The sequence below is a fragment of the Plectropomus leopardus genome, chromosome 1, assembly GCF_026936395.1.
Source record: "Plectropomus leopardus strain MGB_pleo_1.0 chromosome 1, ASM2693639v1, whole genome shotgun sequence".
Classification (NCBI taxonomy): Eukaryota; Metazoa; Chordata; class Actinopteri; order Perciformes; family Serranidae; genus Plectropomus; species Plectropomus leopardus.
In genome coordinates this window covers 9,389,048-9,411,330 of record NC_142176.1, presented here as the reverse complement: position 1 = coordinate 9,411,330, position 22,283 = coordinate 9,389,048, and the positions used below count along the sequence as shown (strand labels likewise).

Below are 22,283 nucleotides of genomic sequence, written 5' to 3'. Positions count from 1 at the left end.
AGCTGATCAGAGAGCGAGGCTTTTGATGCCGAGCCACCGAGCCAGTGTGCATTACAGAGGGGGGGTGTGAGAGAGGGAGCACTTCACCATCACCTCCCTCTCTGCCTCTGAAACAGGAGTATGCGCTCTCTTTTTATCAGCAAAGGGGGGGTTAACGGAGGGCGCGGGAGGGGTCAGAGGTCGGCAGGCACACACTTACAGGAAGTCATCTTGGATGTTGCCGTTGAAGGTGCCGCACAGGCCCACCGTGTCGTCCTTCCACAGCTCGTCGGCCTGCAGGTAGAGGCGAAACTCCTTCCAGCTGTACTGCAGACGCAGGCCGAACGCCGTCTTCACCTGGAGGAACATGGACGACAGCTCCTGGATGTTGAACATGTCTGCAGGAGATGTGATAGAGATAGACTTCAGCCGGTGGTAGACAGGGTTCATTTAATATAGTTTTAGTTCAGTTTTTATTTCTTATTCATGCCAAACATCTGGCAAAAAAAACAAACTTCTGGTAACATCTTTAATGGGCTTTATAAATAAAACTAAAATTGAAATTGGTTATAAATACACACAAAAAAAACTAATGAACAAAAGAAAAACAGCTACCATAAACATTGGAAATAATACATTTCACATTAACTGTAGACTGAAAATCAGTGCTACTTACCAAGAATGTGTCCTGACGAAGTGAACAAAGTTTTATGTGCGACTTCATAAAACATTTGAAAAGTTTTTTGTATATGTAATTTTATATTTGCATTGTTAACAACCATATTCTCAAGCTACCAAACTTCGCTGCTTTTTGCCGGTGCATTGCTATGTCTCTTGGCACATGACTGAAAAAAGGATATTTATATGCATATTGCATAGGTGCAGACACAAGTGAACTCCGTGCCACACAAGTTTTTTAAAGACCTGATGAAGATCCAAGCAGGATCGAAACGGATTAAGTGTGCAGGCGTTATCTTTTTTCCCTCTTGGCACATTACTGCCACCTGTTGATCGCTGTAGTGTCAGCAGGAAGGTATCGAGTCGCCAGCGTACTCAAGCCTGAGCCCATGATACAAATGAAATGAGACCTCTTCATAAAGGTTTTACTCTGTGGCACTTATAGGGGTCAATAACTCCACATGGGCACGTTCAAAGAGTTACTTAACACTTCCTGAACGTTTATTTTTTGCTGATCTGTTATTGGTTTAACTTCATACTTCTGGGTGAGTCAGTGCACCATGACATCACTGTTGGGCACAACCGTTAGTGATGCAGCAAATAAATCCATGATATGAAGGATCTTTCTGGAAGGAGCCATTTGTCTCTAACTTCTGAATTCATGGGAAAGATCTCCAAAGTGAAATTTCTATTCATGTAGATTATTTTCAAAGTAAAAACAGATGAAACATTTGGTCTATGGCATTAATGTTAGTCAGGCAGTGGCCTTATTGTCAGTTTTGCTCTAGAATAATCTGTTAGTGACGTCTCACTACAGAAGTGGCTATTGGTATGTGCCTCATGAGCTGGTGTAATGAATTTGATTTATCTAATCTACAAACTGCAGACGTTATACTGTAAAGCTTGTTAGTGTTCAGTTCACTGAAGCAAACACACGAGCTGCACCGGGTTCCCTTTACGCCCTGGAGGAAAACTTCCTTTACAGGAATTATTTGATTATTTCATTGTTAAGTTCCTAAAATATCAGAAAAATGTTTTTGTTTTTTTTTAAAAAAAAAAAATCTTAAACAATCTTAAAAGACAACAAATACTCTCGGGGCATTCATACGGTCAGCACTGGTGTTGTTGATTATTTTTCTACTGAAAAATTAATATGGTTATTGACTAATTGTTTCAGCACTAGTTTGGGATTTGTTTGGGTTTGTACTTTTGTTTGCACTTTATATATCAATTGCACCCAAAGGTTTCTACATAAACAAAGGCTGATTACTTGATTGAATGATTGATTATTTGACATTCAGGAAGTATTAAATGGAGTTAAGAATGCAAAGTATTCTGTCAGAACCTGTTTGTAACAGAATATATAGTGTTGTAAGTGTTTTTATTCCTTAAATTACAAAAATATCAGATCATTCTCACAGAGTTCAACACAAAACACACAAAGGCGGTTGACTCCATCAACAGAACGCAGCGCTCGTGAAACCCGGCTGATAAAAGGCAGTAATACTCAGAGGGAAGGCATTTTGTGCAGCACAATGTGAGAGCTAACCCAGTAAAGTATTGGGAACATTTCTGTTCAATAGCTCAGCTGTCATTCAATCCATCTCTGCCATGACGCGCAGAGCGCTGAAAGAAGTCTGGCGCTGGATATGAACAATGTTGGAAGGTGATAAAAGGTGAGGAAGTTACCGTCAGAATAGGGCAGCGAGATGCGGTACTGTCCGGCCATGAAGACCTCGCCAACGTGGCTCAGTGTAATCTCGGTTCTTGGATCCTCGTCAATAACCAGGTTAACTGATTGGATGCAGGCCCCATCCAAATTCTGCAATTGAGACAAGATGGCTCGATAAAGCTGGAATTATCCGAAACAGCTGCAGCAATTCAGATACACGACAGAAAACATAATAAGAGTGAGATAATGAGAAGAAAGAGAGGAGAACAAGAAGGGGACCGACTGAATTTTGAGTGCTTTAATTTGTTGTAATGGAAGAAAAGTACTCAGATCCTTAAAATTTAAAATTTGAAATTAAAGTCAACTGCACTCAACCTGATTAGAAATATGTAAAGCCCCACTCGTGGTTCCCAGAAGCTGCACTTACATGCTGCATTACAGTACAAAGCTTTAACTTTGCAATTCTCTTGTGGCTCCATTATTTTATGTTTTGTTGATGTTTTTGTATCATTCTGCAGCAGATCTAAACTACAGGACATGACATATCAGAAACTGTACATCTGAAGTCATTTCAGGAGCAGTCACATTATATGGGCCATTTTAGGGGACAATAAGGCTGATTACGATTATGATTGAATGATTTTAGACGATTTTAGAGGTTTCGATGAGAACGGCCCTACTAAAAACCAAAAACTAAAAACAAAAGTCTTTCTGTTGCGTTTTTTAAAAAGTCTGCGTTCATATGATAACACTACGATAACGATCCTCATTTACACAGATCCGCAAAAACGTATGCATGCCAGGCCAGTAGTTTGTGGTGTAAATTTGTGATGACACACCATAGAAGAGGACCACATGGCCGTGCATCACTGTTCTCACAGGATCTGCGCAAAGTTTACACGCCGACAGAAAGGGTTGTGAAAAATAACCCCCTTCCAAAGTTGCAAACTTTGCAAATGACAAACTTAAAAAAAAAAGGACAACTAAGTTTGTTTTGAATTGCATTCAAATGTACTGCACACCAGGCTGCATGGTAGCATCGTGGTTAGCACTGTTGCCCCAAAGCAAGAGGGTCCTGGTTCGATCCCGGGTTGGAACGGGGTTTGGTCTGTGGGTGAGGGCCCTTCTGTGCAGACTTTGCATGTTCTCCCTGTGCATGTGTGGGTTCTCTCCTACCTCCTCCCACATTTCAAAGTCAGGTTGGTCAGGTCAGGTCAGGTTGATTGGTGACTCTAAATTGCATGACTGTGAGTGTGAATGGTTGTGTGTCTTTATGTGTCGGCCCTGTGATAACATTAACATTACCTCTTACACACTATTTTTCCGGCATCATTCTAAGGGAAATTCAAATTTTTAAAATTTGTAGTGCCGAATATTTTTTCTACATTACATTATTTCATATCTTCCTCCCGTCAGCACATGAGATCTATACAATCAGCAGTTTCAAGGTGGACGCCAAAGATTAGAGACACAAATTCAGTATCCAAACAAATATCTCTCCTTAAGTTCCTGAGATACGATATTAAATAATGGCCATTGTTTTTTGCAGTTTTTTGTTTTATGATGTCACAGTGAAGTTGACCTTTGACTTTTGGGATATAAAATGCCATCACTTCATCATTTAAAGTCAACTTTATTGGTAATTCTGCCATGTGTACAGGACATAGATGGGATTGAAATGCCATTTCTCCTGTCTCCTGTAAAAACACAAACAAAAGAAGAATAAAAGTATAAAAAGGATTCTTTTAAACATTTGTGTGGATTTTTTGTGATTAGTGACTGAATTCCTGAGTTACAGTCAAAAACATTTTGTGAGATCACAGTGACCTTGACCTTTGACCACCAAATTCTATCTTATCCTATCTTATTCTTGAGTCCAAGTGGATGTTTGTGCCAAATCTGACAAAATTGCCTCTAATCCCTCTTGAGATGTCGCATTCACAAAATGAGACAGACACAAGGGCACAACGGCTTTGACCTTTAATCTTTGGCCCCCAGATTCTAATCACTTCATTGTTGAGTCCAAGTGGACGTTTGTGCATGATTTTAAGAAACTCCCTCAACGTTTTTCGAGATATCAGAGAATGAGAAAAGAGCGGACAAGCTGGAAACATTATGTCTCTGGTCACGTCTATCGTCAGCACAGTATGCATACCAAAACTGTTCACAAACCAGCAGCAGTGGCCAAGAAGAAGTCTCAGACCAACCATTATCAGGGGAAAAATATTTTTAAAAAGAGATTTGTCTGGCATTGCATCATATTGTATGAGCACATTGGTCATTTTGAATTTAAGATTAAATCAGACTCGCGACAGCATTAGCATTTTTCAAGTCTCTTTTATAGTGCAGCATTTATGAATATTTAATATGTGGCTGTTGCTAGGTTTTATTATCCCTCTGCAGCCATTGTACGGTACTTTTTAGAAATTTTTTCCACTATCAATATATGATGACTGTGTTGTTTGCATTTTAATTTATTGTAGTTTTATTGCTACCTTCTTTTTAATTTGTTGCTTGTCTGAAACTCACTTTTTAACATTGTTAAGAAAAATGCTATATAAATAAAGTTTATTATTATTATTATTATCATTATTATTATTATTATTATTATTATTATTATTATTATTATTGTTATAAGCTGCTGCTCTGATATTTTTTTAAGTAAGGAAGCCTGCGCATCGCTGACAGTAAGCGATCTGCCTCTATGAATCGTCTCTTTCATAAGTGGCAGAGCCCCACGGCCGACAGGTTTTAGCACCCCCGCCCCCTCCTCCTTTTACTCTTCCCATCATTCATCTCCTGTTTTCGCATAACCTTCTCTCTGTCCAAGTCCCCCACCCCATCAGCGCCTCTCTTCACCTCCCTCCTCACTACAAAGCCGTCCACAGCTCTGTCAGTCAGGCCAGATAAGGTAATCCTGTTCACTTGGCTGTCAGAGGTCTCGGGCCTCTGCTCTGATGAGTGGGACATCTTATATCTCACCTCCTCCCCTGCATCGCCCCGTTTCTCAAAGGCTGCTGGGAAATTGCAGGCTTGCAGAGAGCGGAGAGGAGAAGAAGCTCTCGATCTTTTGTTGCTTTCCAGGTTCATTATCTGCCGCAGTTTAATTGACAGCGTTTCTTCCAGGCTTACATTTCTCTGAGTCGCAGCATGGCTCTTGAACAAAAATGAGCCGGACTCAGCGGGGATTATTGAGCACTTAAATTATGATATGATCTACATGACAGACAAATTGCATAAACCTGTAAGCGGAGAAAGCAGAGCACTTGCAGAGGCTGACTGCAGAGTGGAGGAGTTGGGCAAGAGTGTTTTTTTAGATGTTTGTTTTAAACGCAGACAAAGAGAAATAAAACAGATAAAACATAACTTACGGCTCCACAGGGGGCGTTCTGGATGGTGACTGTGAACTTTCCTGAGCTGCGACTTTTGGCGAGGACATACTGACATGTTGCAGGGAAGGTGTAGATCCGCCCGTCAAAGGACTGAAAATACATATCGCCAGTCACCGAGCACTCGCCTGTAGGGAGAAAGACACTTTTCACTCATTCATTCAGTCGAGGAAATCTACAAGTACAGTCTAACAGCTACAGGTAGACATCTGACGCAAAAGCACTTATACAGCATCAATGAAAGCTCTTCCAACTGTTTTTATTTCCTGACTTAAAGCCTCGATGTCTATATATTTAACCTTATCACAGTATAGAGGTCTCGACTTTCGTTTTTTGCCCTCAAATTAGTGAGTTTGAGTCCTTGATGTTTATCTTCTTCCTGGCTTTTTACCTAGAAAGCTAACTGCTTTTTGTTTATTTGATGTTGTCTTTCTCTTCTTTTCTTGTTTTCTATTTTATCCATCCTTTGTCGTCTGCTTATCCTGGGCGAGATCGTTGGGGCAGCAGGCTGAGCAAAGCACTCCAGACATTCCTCTCCCCAGCGACGCTTTCAAGCTCCTCCAGGAGGACCCTGAGGCATGGGGTTTCCGACCAGCTGTACGTGCCCGAACATCTCTAACAGGAGGCGCTCAGGAGGCATCCTGATAGATACCCAAACCACCTCAACTGGCCCCTTTTGATGCAAAGGGGCAGCAGCTCTACTCCGAGTTCCCCCGGAGTTTTCTAACTAAAACGATGTAATCGGCTGCCATCCATTCGGCCATACCCAAAAATTTCTGTTGGGCAGATTGTACCCAAAGAAGCTTAAAAGAGTGAACCCAAGGAGCACCTAAGCGGACACAATCCCTTTATTTCTAACATCATCTGCTATAACCCTTCAGCACTGCAGTTCCAGGTACACTGGATCATTGGATTGTAATACAATAAACCCAATCAGTGTTTCATTGAATGTGACCTGCAGTACAGTTGGAGTAAAAAATACAACCACCCACAGAGTTAGGGTACGAACCTGGGCAGCTGTACTCGGTGCAGTTCCACACTCCACCCACGCATGTGCTGAAACAGAAAGCAGAGACGTCCACAGGTGGGAACATGAAAGGCTGAGCTAATCAGCAGATCACTGATAGAAACTGGACACACTGAGGCCAGGTGGTCAGATCTGAGGAGATTAAACGGACAGCGAGGAGTCTGCAGGACAATATCTCCGGTTTATTTTTTAGAAGCTCTCCTCACACACGTTAGAGTAAGCGGCAGTGAATAAAAGCTCTCAATCAGTTTTTTTATTCAGTTTTGCCACAATGACAAATGAGGTGACAGAGCGGAGAAACACTGCTCACCAGTTGTTGCATTCCTCCTGCAGCGTCTGTCCAGACGGATAAAACATGCCGTGGTACTCGCAGGGACAGTCCGAGGGCGTCACACAGCCTCCGTCCTCGTAGATCAAACCTGAGGAGAGACAACAGCAGACAAACAGATAAGAGACGCACTGAAGATTATTGCATCACGTCTGGAGATGCAAAATCAGAACATGGACAAGATGACAGATGCAGGTTTTTTTCTCTCCTCGTGTCTATTTGCAGCCATTAAAAGATTACATGAATACATAAAGATTTAAAAAAGTAATGAAATTAAGTAATGAGCGATTAATTTGTAGAGTGGAATATTGGCTTTCTAGGTGGTTTATTTTTAGGTTAAAAGATAAAAAATGTAATAGAGGTTTACTTGCAGGAAGTCTTTCTGGGGGAACAGACACAACAACAGAAAATAGAATCTGAATAGAAACGCACCATCAGGACAGTAGCATCCATCCAGGCAGGCCAGCTTGCTGTCGATGCAGGTCCGCTCCAGGTTGCAGGACGCCGGGCAGCAGCTGATGCATTCCCTGTACTGCAGACCGAGGGGACACTGCTTCGCTGGTTTGCAAAAATTAAACACAACGCACATGTAAAAACATTTCTACTGAAAAGACTGACAATTAGCATTGTCAATGTAGTGGACAAAAGACACAAACAATGGACAGCTTTAACATCAGAGCGTCTGCTGTGTCTGGAGATAATGCCACAAACTACAGCCTAAAACACACTTAAATAAACATCTCTTTGACACAACACGTGAAGTGTAATTTATGCCATTATCTGCAAACAGGAGTGGAATTGATAGGGATAATAACAAATAATCAATGATTGATTAATCAATCATAAAGAACTTAATCAAATATATGACATTTAATTGATTAAAATCTATGCAATATTTTGCTGTGAGCTTTGATTAAGGAAAAAATACATTTGCTATTATTTGAAATAACCAAAGTTTTTATGTTTGGGTTCTTTTTTTTTCAAACAACGATTGACTAATCGATCATAAATTTTATAAATCCATTAAGGAAAGTGCTTACAATCTGCAAACCCACTATTAACCCATTAGCTCATCCATAATAAGCCCTGTCCATCTGCAAACCTGATTAAAAGTACAGCAAACCGTGACATTTTTGTCTGAGTCTGCAATGTTAAATTTATAGTTCATAATGTTCACAAGATGAGCTTTAACAGGAAAAAAGCCAACATTTTAAAGAAGGTTGAAAAGTTCTGTTGCATGTTGATGATTAATACAAAACCAGTATGCTCTGGGTGCATTCATAAATAAACAGGTAAACTCCTGCACACTGTCCAACTTGCAAGGTCTACTACCGAAACATTGCAAATAAGTGTTTTCTTGTGAGTTGGACAGTGTGCAGGGGTTTATCTGTTAATTTTTTGATGGACATATTGTTCTCCTTTGCACCTGTCCCATGGTATAGATGTGCAAAGTACATTTTTTGATTTTGCATTTATAAATAGACACTTGAAGTGCTGGAGCGCACTCTGTTTAAAACTGGACCTTTTGTAAATCTGGAAAGCTGTTGGAACGCACTGTTTGGTTATTGGTTACCACGCTCTCGCTAAGGTTACAGTTAATCTAGCTTATCCATGAAGTGCAAGGTGAGGAGAACGCACATTGCGCTCACAATACTCTGTGTAACACGTGACATTAGGAGCCGCCCTCGTGTGAAAGTGAAGATAAAAACGTACCACACTGAGGAATGTGCTGCCTCCAGTCTTGCAGTGGGTGGTCAGCGTGGGCACAGGCTCGGGCGTACTCGCTGAACACCTGGCATACCACATCACCGTTGGGACCCGACCTTCAACAGTGTAACAAACAGAGAAGGAGTCTTTGAGTGGAGCCAGGAGAGGTGTGGCCACAGGAGCCAGAACTGATCACACTGTGCAGCTCCAACAAATAACCAGCAGCCAGCTGCATCTCCATCGCAGTTAATGAGTAAAACTCCCAACTAGGCTTTCAATGGAGAGCTGAAGCTGAGAGACTTTGTTGTAGTTTGGCTGTATGGGTCAAATTAAATCATCTGTGATAAAGTACATCTGTGTCTGAGCTCAGTAAACTGTTTCTTCTTTATCACTGATCTCTGCTCCACATCAGTCTGAGTTAACAGTCTCAGACTGCCGGGGCTAATGTTACTCACAGAAGGAGGCCAAATTCAGGATCATGGACCCGAGCCACCCAAAGACACAACTGAGAAAGCTGTGAGTGGATCGTTTTGAATCAGACAGGAACAAAAAATGCTCAGTTTGGGGGTTTTTGGGGGGATTTTTTTGTGGATATGGACTTGAAATGTCATGTTACCTTTAATTTGTGAAGAAAACATTTTACTATAAACTTTTCTTTACTACAAACCCTAGTATTGGAGTCTGGCTTTGAGGAGAGCACAGATAAGTTTGACTTTCAGTTTAGTTTTAAATAGCTGCGTTTTTGCAAAAATGCATGTATTTGGGATGTGCTGAGCATATGACTGGATTAATGAGACTTTAATTATACTGCAGGATTTGTGTGAGAGTTTGTAAACGGATATTTTAATATAGTTTTGCTGTTCTTAAACCTGGTCCCGATTCATTCAGTCAATCAATATCCTGATCCATTTTCCATGTAGGCATGTGAGAAAAACTGAGCTTTCCTTCCAAATTCAAGGGAACAGGGGGGTGAGTAATTAAAACACTAACGGTCATTTTGTGGGTCAGGTGTTCCTTTAATAACAAAAATAAACAGCTGAAGTGAACCAGGTGTTTAAATGTATTTTTTTGCCACAGTTCAAATGACAATTACTACCCAGATTTCCATGAAAGATGGCATGAACATTCATGGCCCCAAAAACGAAGTATTTTGATTACCCTTTGATCTTTCCTCCAGCGCCACCTTGAGGCAGAAATTTTCAACTGTACATAAGAAATCTCTCATTAATTCACCATAACACTCCAAATTATCACAAAATCTGACAAACAAAAAGCTTGAATCACCTTAATGTTGTAGATGTAGATGTTGACAGTTATGAACTTGTTTGTTATTCTGTATTTTTAATTTTTTGCTATTTATATTGATATTATTGTTTGTTGTTTTGTATGATTTCTTTCGAATTTAACTGTTATTTGTTTGCTTGTTGATTATTTTTAATGTCTTTGTTCGTGCTCGGCATCATTGAAAAAGAGGTCATTTCCTGAGTCTTAAATAAAAGGTTTGATAATGATGGTGGTTCAACAACAGATTGATAACTTGTAATTTTATTTCGGTGAAACCCTGATGTGTCATGAAAAGGCCACCATCAGGACAAAATGAACGTGAGGCAGATCTGAATCTGGTGTTCTTACATGCAGAGGTCGTTGGAGCAGCTGGCCATGTAGGACAGCGGGCTGACAAAGTCGTGGCAGCTCTGAAAGGGCGGATCCAGCAGCATTGCACACACCTCCTCCACTTTCTGCAGCCACAGCACACACAATTCATTAAAAATATACAGTTTCTTTCTCTTTTTCTTGAGTAGCATTTAATATTTACTTCCAAGGATGTTTTTTCTGCAACAGGAAAGCTGACAATTCTTATCAGACATCTTACCAGCAGGACATGAGCTTCGACAGCAGCACAGGGTGAAGGGAAGCCAGAGGGCACCATGGGACATCGGGCCTCGTGAGGCTCCGCTTCCACCCAGCTATTCCCGAACATTTCTATTTCATGAGTCAGCACGCCTGAGAGAGACAAGAACGTTATTCCAAAAAAGGCCTGAGCTACTGAAATGAAATAATGAAATCATAATTAAACTGAGTATACTTTACATCACCGCTGACTACTGTGGAAATCAGCTTGTCAAGACTCGTTTAATATAGATTAAAGTACATTTAGTCAAGTACCATACTTTTCAGATTCGAGGTATTTGTACTTTAACTGAGTGTATTCTCATGCATTTTTCTACTTTTACTTCCCTAAAATTCAGAGGAAATATTTTGGCTTTTACTCCACTACACAGATCTGATAGCTCTACAGTTACATTAGATATAAAGACTTTAGCAAACAAAACATATAATAAACGTATTAAACATGATAGCAAATCTTCCAACAGTATGTAAAATAGTTCACTCAGCTCCACCTCAGCCAACTGCAACAGTAAAATGCTAATTACACATGGATACATCAATAGTGGTAGAGTATTTTTACGTTTAATACTTTATTTGCTGATCATGTTTAGGTTCTTGTCCTTAAAAATACAGTGCTGAGGATCATCATGTGGAGTTTCACCATCTGAAGTCATCACAACTTTACCTAACGGATCTGAACACTTCTTCAGTATGAGAGGCCTCCGCCTTGTGTCAGAATTACTGTATGTTATGTGTAATAACGCGGTGCACAGACTGCTCTTAAAGACTGAGATCTGGTGACCCGCAACCTTAAAAATGCAAGAAACAATGAAACTTCAATGTCAATGTTTTCTTAATGTTTGTCTTCTGCTTTTGATCTTTGATAAATCTGCCCATAACTGTTATTTTTTTACCATTAAAATAGTGAAAGGTAAAATATACATCACTTAATAAACATATTATAAGTGTATTGCGGTCAATGTGCCTACTATATTTAGACTACTTCTTTTTTTTATTAACTGGGTTAAATGTGCTGCGAAACACATCCTCAGATGGTTGGATTGTTCAGATTACAATCTTTCTGGATGTGTTTAAACTGAGATTTATATGTGGTTGAGTGCTCACTGATAATAATCTGATCCTCCAAAATGTAGGCTGGTGCAGGTGACAGCAGAGAAACTAAAACAAGCTGAGCTGTTCTCACGCTCCACGGTCAGATTTTACCACTGACAGTCTGGTTCAGTGACTCTTTCTACACTTAAATGACTAGATTTTAATACGAGGCAGGTTCTACTGAAACTATACTACGAAATATCGTCACAGACGCAGTGGTGGAACGTAACTCGGTAAATCTGAGCTACTTTAATCGAATCATTTCTTTTCATGCCACTTTCTACTTCTGCTCCACTACTTCTCAACGGGAAATTTTGCACTTTTATTTCACTACATTTATCTGAAAACTTTCTCTGCTAAATTTTAATCCTAATGTTTAGATAGTATTTCACTGCTCGCTGGGTTATGATGTCACAGACAAAACAACTGTACCATAACTCGTCTTCAGGTCGTCCTGGACGTCTGCGTTGAAGTTCCCACACAGGCCGCAGGTTCTGCCCACAAACTCCGGGCTGAGTTTGATGTAGACGGAGCCGCTGCGTCCCTCCCAGGCCAGCGTGAAGCCGTGCTGCTGCGTCACCAACACGTACTGGGAGATCTGCTCCAGCTGCAGGTCGTGGATGTGATGAGGGAGCTGCAAACTGAAGACAGAGACATCGTAATAAAAAATACATCGTAAGATCAGATACCACCTTCTGTTCTGTAAAAACCTCAGACTGACTGATATATGGCATTGATCCTTTCCAGAAATTCAGAAATAAAATATGGTATATTACTTAATAGTATATTTTAGACCATGTTACATCCACAAAAAGTAAAACATACTATAAAATAAATAAATAATCCTGATACAAAGATTTACTAAAATAGAGAAAGTAGTATCGAAAATCTAAATATATTTCGTGTATGAAGATGTTTAGTTGTGTTTTGTGCTCCGCTGCAGACCTTTGGCCCTTGAAGGTCACGTTGGTGGCGTGCAGCCGAACTTCACCCTCCCATGGAAGGAAGAGGCTGACAGATCGTTGGCAGGTGTAGGGGAGAGAGCTGCAGCCCGGGTCATTGTGGACCTGCAAACAGCAACATGGAACACAGAAGTAATGTATAATAATAATGTGCATTTTACCTTTTAAGAAATTGTACTCCTGGTTTTTCCTGTTTTCCTGCCATTAACTACAAAACCTGACATAACAGCAAAGTGTTTCTGTTGGTTTTCAAACTTCCAGGAAGATTCATTTCAGTACGCCCTGAATATTAACTTGCAAAGCTTTGAATCTTGGCTAAGAGAGGTCATATCCATTAAATAAAAACTGAATCACCTTTATTTTTCTGTCAGAGTTTTGCTATCACAGAGATCACAGAGAGATATCCTTGTTGCGCTCAAGTAGCGATTTCACTGTTCTTGTGCTGCTTTTCGACACCTTTCACAAACACTTACCCTTTGAACTCTGAGCAAATTGGTTTGATTTCTTTCAAAAATATAAGGAAAAAAGGCAATTAGAAACTTGGTAAGAAAAGAAAACTAAAAAAATAGTACATTTAGAAAATTTCTTGAGAAAAATATATCTATAATTATCATAATACTATATTTAAATTATGTTAGAGAATTATTATATTTTTAAGCGCTTCTTTAAACTCTTGTATGCTTTTTTTGTTTGTTTATTTGTTTTACTTTTTGTTTTGTTGTTCTGATATTAATTTTCAGGGTGTTTTCTTAACTTTTCACTAATGTCTTGCAATTTTTTTTGCTTCTCATGCTATTGGAAGAAATCAAATTAATTTGCTCAGGTGTCAGAGGGTTATCTTGATTTTCCTTTAAGTTAAAGAAAGCCATGTTGAGCATGTTGATTTTGAGGCTGCCATGTCTTTGGGTACCACAAGTACCAAGAGACCAGCAGACAGTGTACCAGCTACAGCAATGCACAAACTAAGAAAAAGGAAATCAGAGATGAGAATTTCCACCCCAACTCCCCCTGACAGACTGTTTTTAAAAGTGAAACTTGACCCTAAAAGTAGCACACGCACACGTGCACAAGCACAGACACACCTGAGTTTGCCAGTTTATGGCATTCATGAGCAAAGTTGCAAAAGAAAATATCATCTCTTCCTTCAAATCTAACTGTTAGATTTGCAGTGTTGTAGTTTTATATTTTCTGTCTGTTTATTTTCTTTTTGTTTTCTCATCAGTTTCTGTTCATTAACACTGGTATTAATGCATCAATAATAATAATAATAATAACAATATATAATAATAGACATATGTGCCTGAATCTTTCCGTGTTTCTCGTCTGGTTTGGTTTTCTCATACACAGATACAGTGTCTGCTGCCTTTTCAGGGGAACAAAGTCTCGGTCTGTTGCAGATGCTTTCAAGGCATTCTGGATAATTGCAGTATTTAATGGTAATTGACTCTAATAACCAGATAGCTTTCACTAATCTTCAGAGCAAATCTTTTCCTCGGGCTGAGACTGAACCTCGCTGAAGTCAGAAAGGAGAGAGTGTTTTAGAGCAGGACGCCACCGAGTCCAAACTTCCCCCGACTAGAAGCAGGCGTCGGACCGAGACCTTCTGGGCAGCTTCTAGTCGGGAGGATTTATTTCGTCCGGGTGAGTCTGAACTAACCTGGACGACGATGCTGGCCTGGGTGGTTTCCTCACAGTCCTTCAGCAGAGTGTACGTGCATCGACCGGGGAAGTGGTAGTAGAGGCCATCAAAGGTCTCAAAGTTGTACTGACCCCACGTTCGACACGTCATCTCCCTCTCAAAGCCAGGATTTGGAACTGGACCCATGAATTGGTGGAGAAAATACATGATGATGAAAGGATTTCTAATCACTTACATTCAGTCTAAAGAGACATTAATTTACTTCACATAAAAGGAACGTGACTTATGCTAACAAACCTGCGTCTTAACAAATGATTTAGTTTCATATTCACCATTCATGACATACTGTATCTTCCCTAATTCTTCTTTAATCAATGTTTAATCATTAAAGAGCAGAATAAGCTGAAAGAGTCTAAAAGCTCTACATTTTAATGCAGAAATATTGATTAACAGAGTTTTTTGTGCCAATATTTTCTTGCGTCTTGACTTCTTGACGGATCTAGATCCTACAAAAAAGGGTGGTAAGTTGTGTTGTAGTACTCCTAATCGGCCTTGATCTCGAGACCACTTTTAGAGGGTCTCGGTCTGCCAACGATCAGACGCATTTTTACTCAGTCTTGTCTCAGTCTCGGACATAGCGGACTCTGGATTTTTTAACCAAGACTGGTTGAGACAACAACAGATTTATTTGTTAAATAATTACTGTGATTGGATGTCGAATGTCCTTCTTCAAATCCAGCCAATCACGTAAGTCATTTCTAGTTTGCTTTTTTTGTAACCGATAACGGCTGCCACCCTTCACTCGTGGGAGCAGGTCCCTTAAGACGACACGAAGAGAAGCAGTGTGGTTGTTTGGGAGCAGAGACGCCAATTCCTCTGTAATCAAGTTCACCGATCTTTAACCACAGAGAATTCATATGCAAAACAACAAACCAAAAAAAACACTCGGCAGAGTGCAAGTTCTGCAAGGCAGCACTTGCTGATACGGGACAACAAACTTCTGTCGGTTAAATTGATTTCAGCTTCTCAGTGTTTGCTTGTATTTGTTCATAGAAATCAGATGGAAACCGTTTATATATACGTATATATCTGTCTCAGTCTTGGTCAAGTCTAGTATATCCTTGACTACAACACTAGTGGTAAGTTATTGTCTTTGAAACCTGAAGTAACATCACCTTTATGTGGCCCTTTGAGATGCCTTTCACAAGTAATTAACCCTTTGAACCATTAGCAAATTAGCGCAATTTTGATAAAATCAAAGGGAAAAAAGGCAATGAGCAACTTGGAAAGAAATGTTCCACAAATTGCAAGAAATTAGTACATTTAGAAAAGTATTTTAAAAAATGTCTGGGGAAAAAAAAAGAATAAGAAAGAAGCTAGGGAAAATGTATTTCTAATGATCATGATTAGATATTTAAAATTACGTTACATAATTATACTTTTTAAGCACTTTTCCAAGTCTTGTTTGCCTTGTTTGGGTTTTCTATTTTATTTTTTATTCTTTTCCCATTTATTCATTTTAACTCATTTTCAGGCAGTTCTCTTATGTGTTTTAGTAATTTCTTGCTCAATTTTTAGTAGTTTCTTCTTTCATTGCTCAGTGCCTTCCCCCCATGTTTTTGAAAGAAAAAAATGTAAGAAAACTTAGTAAGTCGTAAAAGAGCAGGCATCAAAACTGTTTTCATTTCTTGATTGCGATTCTCATTAAAAAACACTGAAATGGACTCAAACAGTTTCTAAAACAGAAGAACATCAGGTGTGTGGTACCTGTCTGACATCTGCGTCCAGTGGCCTGATACAAGCTGCAGTCACATGACTCCGACTGAATGCACTGCCCGCCGTTCAGGCAGGGAAACGCACATGGTCCCGCTGAGAGAAAACAAACAAACAAACAAGCAATTACACTGCTGCTCATCTGGAAACATGGAAAAACGCAGGACAACGATGCCACCACCAAGGAATAATTTTTCCTTTTCAGGTTGTTTCACTCATAGCCATTCAGTATTTCACCTGAATCCAACCTCATAAATGTCTACTGATTCAAACACAATGGTTAAAGAGAGTAAAAATGTCTGAAAGTGTGCAGGCTTTCTAGTTTCTAATCATTTTTTTAGCAAAAATACTGTATGTTTCATGTCCCTGTACATCCACACTGAGAACAACGGAAACAAGACAACTAACTTTGAGTGTCTGCAGGTCAAGACCTGAGGGAAAAGTCACCATCTGTCAGCACTCATATGGAGTTGTGGGGCCCCAACAACAGTCACTGAACGCACCACCAAACACCAAACGATGGCTCCTCAACCTGCAGTAACACCATCTGCTCGGTGGACTTACAGCTTGTCTGTTCAGTCAGCCGCATCCCACACAAGCACAGGTACCATACAGGGGTTTGTGAGGGGGGCTGAATAACCAGATAAAAGCTATTTCCTTTGTTCACTCTGTGGGGGGGGGGCTAAAAAAAACACAGCGCTCGCTTTTTGCTCTATTTAAAGCTACAAATTTACATCTTTATATGGCACTCCAAAGATGGAATTAATTTTGGATGTCTTCAGCCAAAACACCTGTTAGTAAAACTATTAACATTGGGGGTGCTTTGAGGACAGAACACTCATTCATCCATTACTGTTAAGTGCAGCCAAATCATCCGAGTACTTAACTACAAAAAGACAAATTATTCCAAACATTTAGTTCACTTCAGGTAATAATGTGCCACTTGTGGTATGTTGACAAGTGGGGATGTGGAGGTCTCTTGTTGAATGTCATGCTGTTCAACTGGTGGAGACAGTTTTAAATCCCATCTGGGACCAGCAAAAAAGTTAGTTAGTTTGAAGCCATAACCAACATTTTCTTCGTAATCTTAAAGGAATTATTCTTATTTTGTTTTGGGTAGTGCATTTTGTCTTACTTTCTCGTCATGAACTGAATGAAAAGTCAATACAGAGCAGCAGCCTCTGAGGCTGAAATGTGAAGCCAATGCAAAAAATGTCATAAACTGCACTTTCTCAAATGGCCACTTGAGGTTGGCTCCAAAACAGAGTAAATCCCCAAAGACGCCCTGTTGAAATATACAACTTTAAAGTGGAAATAAACAAGTTTACAGCCTGATGAAAAAAAATGGTTTGGGTCTCTAAAGCTAATTTCAACATTTATGACAACTGTATTGGAGATGATTTTGTTTTTAATTACTTGTCTGTTTAAATGTTATTAAGGCTTAAAGTTCTGCATATTTAAGGGTGGGGCCACTTTGCATGACAGGCTGTCTGCATGGCGTCACTACAGTCTGTAGATCTTTCTCAATACCAGGTTCGCCAAGTTACTGACACTGGGTACTGAGAATGTCAAAGCTGAATACAATACATACACTGCACTCATTTCCACCAGTATTCTCTTATTTTTTACAAACATTTATCCAATCAGTATATTTTGAAAAATTATATAGCACAATGGTTTTCAGTCCAAATTTTCCATGTAAACTTTCTTACCTTGAATCCTACGAAATGATGACCTCAGGGCTTCCTTGGCCTGCCTGGCGAGCAGTGAAATGTTAACTGGGCGCTCGTCCCCAGTCACTGTGCTTCCTGGTAAACCAGCTGATGACTGGTTTGATGGCACTGAGCTGGTCAGTGATTGGTCAGATGGTGTTGAATGTGACAGTGATTGGTTATGTGAGATTGAGCTGAATGGTATGTGGTGTGATGTTTTGGAGCTGTTTATGTATTGACTAGCTGCTATTAAAGTGGTTGGTGACTGATTTGAAGATGTTGGGGTGAGTGATGATTGGGTTGATGTTTTTTGGCCAGTATCTAATTGGCTCAATGGTGTTTGGCTAGATAATGGTTGGCTAGGTTTTGTAGTGCCTGCTGACTGGTCAGATAAGGTTTTGACTGATGCACTGCTGACTGGTGGCTGACTGGTTGGCACTGTGCTGGTTGGTGATTGGCTGGATTTTGCTTTACTGGTTTGTGACTGGCTATGTGGTGCCTTCTTTGTTTGATGTTGGCTTGCTGGTTCTGTACTGGTGGGTGTTTGGCTGGTTGTTGTTGGGCTATCTTTCAATTTTCTGGCTGATGATGTGCTCATCTGTGATTGGCCAGCTGGTGTTTTGGTGGTGGGAGATTCGCTGGAAAGTGTTTTGCTAGTTGATGATTGGCTCCCACTTGGTTTGGTGGTTGGAGATTGGCTGATTGGTAGTGTTTTTGTTGATGATTGGCTGGTTTGTGAAGTGCTGCCTGGTAATTGGCTGGCTGATGATATGGTGGTTGGTGATTGGCTGTCTGGTGTTTTGGTAGTTGAAGACTGGCTCTTGAGAATTTTGGTGGTTGGAGATTGGCTGACTGGTACTGTTTTTGTTGATGATGTTTGTGTTGCGCTGCCTGTTGATTGGCTTGCTGATACTGTGGTGGCTGGTGACTGGCTGTATGGTGTTTTGATGGTTGGTGACTGGCTGGTTTGTGTTATGGTTGTTAGAGATTGGCTGGATGGTATTGTACTTCCTGGAGATTGGTTGGTTGATGCTATGGTTATTGGTGATTGGCTGGTTTGTGTTTTGCTGCCTGGCAATTGGCTAATTTGTGGTGTGCTGCCTGACGATTGGCCGGCTGATGCTGTGGTGCCTGGTGATTGGATGGATGGTGTTCTGCTGCCTGGTGAGTGGCTCGCTCCTGCTAAGGTTAATGGTGATTGGCTGGCTGATGCTGTGGTGGTTGATAACTGGCTGGATGGTGTTTTTCTGGTTGGTAATTGGCTGCCTGTAGATTGGCTGGATGATGCTGCTCTGGATGGCGTTTGACTAGATGGCGCTGTGGTTGCAGACGATTGGTCAGAGCTGAGGTTCGGTGTCCTCTCCGTGCTGGGGGACGTCAGGTTGGACGCAGCATTGTGGCTGCCCAGTAAAGTACTGGAGGGAGACGTGTTGGTTTCTAACACAGCAGCTGCTGTCTGGAGGTCCTTCAAGCAGAGAAAATGTATCAACAGGTATTTCATGCAGCAGTTAAAACCATGAAGTCAAGAAGCCATTACCTGATCCTACCATGCAATGTTTCAGAGCCTTCTCCAACATAATAAATTAAATCTGATCAATTTCGTGTTGGGCCTAGGCACCATTTGGCAAAGAGAGTAAGGAGGCAATTTCAGCAAACTAAAACTAAGTCCTTGTAACGCAGTCTGATTCTCTTAATTAAATCTACAAGTTTAATTTAAAATCAAGCAAATCTGAAAAAGAAGCTCAGCTCTCAGGTGACGGATTAATAAACTTTTGATTAAAATGTAAGACACCCAAAGCTTTTACAATTCTGTGTTTTGTTGAGGCAAAAATTCCTTCCAGAATTACGCATGTTCTTGCCAAACCGGAGTCCTGACTGGTGAGGATGGACCGAGGCAGCGCTGGGAAGAGAAGAGGCTCGAGAGAAAAGAGCTGTCATCCAGCCTTCATTAATGACTCCTCTGTGACTTTCAACACAGCTTTCCCATCCAGGTCTAAAACACCACTCTCCTCCTCCTCCACCACCACCACCTCGCCCCCTGCATTTTCCCATTTTGGATGATCTTTGTTGTTTGAGATATGCAGCGAGGGGATATTTATCGAGTTATTTACTTAATTCTTTGAAACCTGGAGCAACATCACCTTCCTTTACCTGATTTCTGATGCCTGATTTTAACCTTTGAACCCACAGAAAATTGGTGCAATTTCTTTCAAAAACGCGGAAAAAAGGCAGTGAGCAACTTGGCAGTGAACATTATATACATTATAATTATTATAATTACATATTTAGAATTATGTTACAAAAAAATATTGTAATTTTTAAGCACATTTTTCAAGCTATTTTCATGTTATGTTGATGTTGTAGTTTGTTTTTTTTTGACAAATTTTCAGGTTATTTTCTTGGACTTATTTTTCTAGGCATTTTTTTCTTTCATTGCTCATTGCCTTCCTCCCATGTTTTTGAAAGAAAACAAGCCAACTTTCAAACTCAGGTTTCAAAAGGTCAACTAAAACATCCTTATCCCTTAGTTCACCACACAGAGCTGCTGAAACTAAGAGATTCGGTTATAAAAGCTGTTTCAGAATAAAATTCTCAGATAAACACTGAATATCGGGAATATTTTGGGCTTGGAAATTGTCCAGTATTGAAAAGAAAATATACAGCAACAGCAGCTTTGGTTTAAAAAAAATACTGGCATTCGTTGTTTCTAGACTTTGACCCACTTTGGATACCTGAGCACCAAGTCTTTCATCGCTAAGAGGAACAAAGCAGATGGAGAGGGTAAAGGGTATAGGGGGTATGGGGGGTGTGCGGCTATGAATTATTAATCACTGATTAGTATCAGAGGATATTGATACTGAGCAGGTCAACAACACAGATCAGAAATGAGATAGATCAGCTCTTTATATCTGTGACCTGTGCTACTAATTGCTTTGTTCGTTTACTAGCCCCCTATAGTTAAGACCGGATTCTCACGCCTCTGTGAGCCAAAAGGAAGAAGGACAAAAGGAGCGACCACATTCAGGCCGATGGAGGCTCTGATAGCAGAAGAGAGAGACAACAGAGAGCTACTGAATATTCCTGCTGGGACCCCCTGACATGTCTGTCTCTGAGGAACAAAGTCACTACGGAGCAATTTTACATACATACATGCTAAAGTGTATAACAGCCGGGAACAATGCACAGTTTTAGTTCTTTGGTACATCTTTAGGTGTCATCTGGATACAGTCTCAGCCTGATCTCATGGGGAAATTTGCACCTTTTTTTGGTCTGTTCTGACTAAAATAGTGTGCATTTTTACAAGGAAGACAAACATTTTATTACAATAAAACCACAAAAATATTATAGGTGATGGGACATTTTTGTCACTGAATTAAAATATAACTGTAGTAATCTTTTTTTTTAATCTATGATACAAAAATGTTGAAAATCTGCATATAAAGCTACACCACATAATATATATATTTTAGTGTTTGTTTATATACTGAAATTCCTTGTGTATATTTAAATTGTCTGTATATATTTGATTCTATCATATCTATTCATATCTATTAGCAAAAATTGGAAATATTGGAAATGTATACTGGAAATACTGGAGCACTATGTATAAATTATTGGATTAATGCCCTTCAGGTGATGGTTTGTTTCTTTTCTTTTGTCCGGCTGTGTTTTGGTGCGAGCGATGCTGATTTTTGGTGATCTCTGGCTGTGTGTTAGCCGCCTGAAGCAGCTCCATCAGCATCAATGATCAATGCGGCTGCCTACCTGCCCTCCCTGGGAAGCGGTGTCCCATTTCTGCTGCTTTATCCTGCTGCTCCCGCTGCTGGAACAGAGAGAACAAGGAGAGGTTTGTTCCCGCTGCAGCTTTCCCCCCTGACACCACAAACCCACCACCAACCAGGAATCAGCCAAACCATCAAAAAACAAACAACCACAAAAAAAACACCACCAGTCAATTAAGTAAACACTACCTGGTCCACCAATACTTCTGAAAAGGGGCCATCTGGATCAAAGTTACAAGTAAGGCTGCAACAAGTCAATTTCATCTGCCAACTATTTTCTCAATCAATTGATTAATCGGTTGACCTATAAAATGTCAAAATAAGTAAATAAAAGACTCTTTGCAAATCAAAAATTCACAAAATTAGGTTGATGTATTCTGTGCAACCAACATTTCAAACACCAAAGATATTTAATACACAAGGCTATCAGAGATGGCTGCAAAATGCAAAGAAATGATAATTTTAAAAAATCTTTTTTTCCTTTACTTTCAAAAAGGAATACAAAACAGCAAGGATTCACACTTCAGGAGGTACAAACAATGAATTTTGTCCAATTTTGTTTAACAAATTATTTAAATGATTAATTGATTATGGAATATTTGTCAAAGTTCTGTCAATCGACTTAATGATTA

The 22,283-nt window shown here is 40.0% G+C and overlaps 1 protein-coding gene across 1 annotated transcript in view; it reads right to left on the bottom strand.

Moving 5' to 3' along the window:
• The window catches only part of otog (otogelin), a 110,297-nt gene that overhangs the window by 84,744 nt on the left and 3,270 nt on the right, over positions 1 to 22,283 (bottom strand). Inside the window, exons 3-18 of the mRNA XM_088073171.1 lie at positions 21,635 to 21,692; positions 19,099 to 19,334; positions 17,870 to 18,861; positions 16,152 to 16,253; positions 14,403 to 14,560; positions 12,729 to 12,850; positions 12,216 to 12,424; positions 10,654 to 10,784; positions 10,413 to 10,519; positions 8,787 to 8,896; positions 7,506 to 7,631; positions 7,056 to 7,164; positions 6,728 to 6,774; positions 5,701 to 5,846; positions 2,347 to 2,479; positions 200 to 377 (exon numbers count right to left, since the gene is read on the bottom strand). Of these exons, the coding sequence (XP_087929297.1) occupies positions 200 to 377; positions 2,347 to 2,479; positions 5,701 to 5,846; positions 6,728 to 6,774; positions 7,056 to 7,164; positions 7,506 to 7,631; positions 8,787 to 8,896; positions 10,413 to 10,519; positions 10,654 to 10,784; positions 12,216 to 12,424; positions 12,729 to 12,850; positions 14,403 to 14,560; positions 16,152 to 16,253; positions 17,870 to 18,861; positions 19,099 to 19,334; positions 21,635 to 21,692 (2,964 nt within the window). The remainder of the gene's footprint in view (positions 1 to 199; positions 378 to 2,346; positions 2,480 to 5,700; positions 5,847 to 6,727; positions 6,775 to 7,055; positions 7,165 to 7,505; positions 7,632 to 8,786; positions 8,897 to 10,412; positions 10,520 to 10,653; positions 10,785 to 12,215; positions 12,425 to 12,728; positions 12,851 to 14,402; positions 14,561 to 16,151; positions 16,254 to 17,869; positions 18,862 to 19,098; positions 19,335 to 21,634; positions 21,693 to 22,283) is intronic.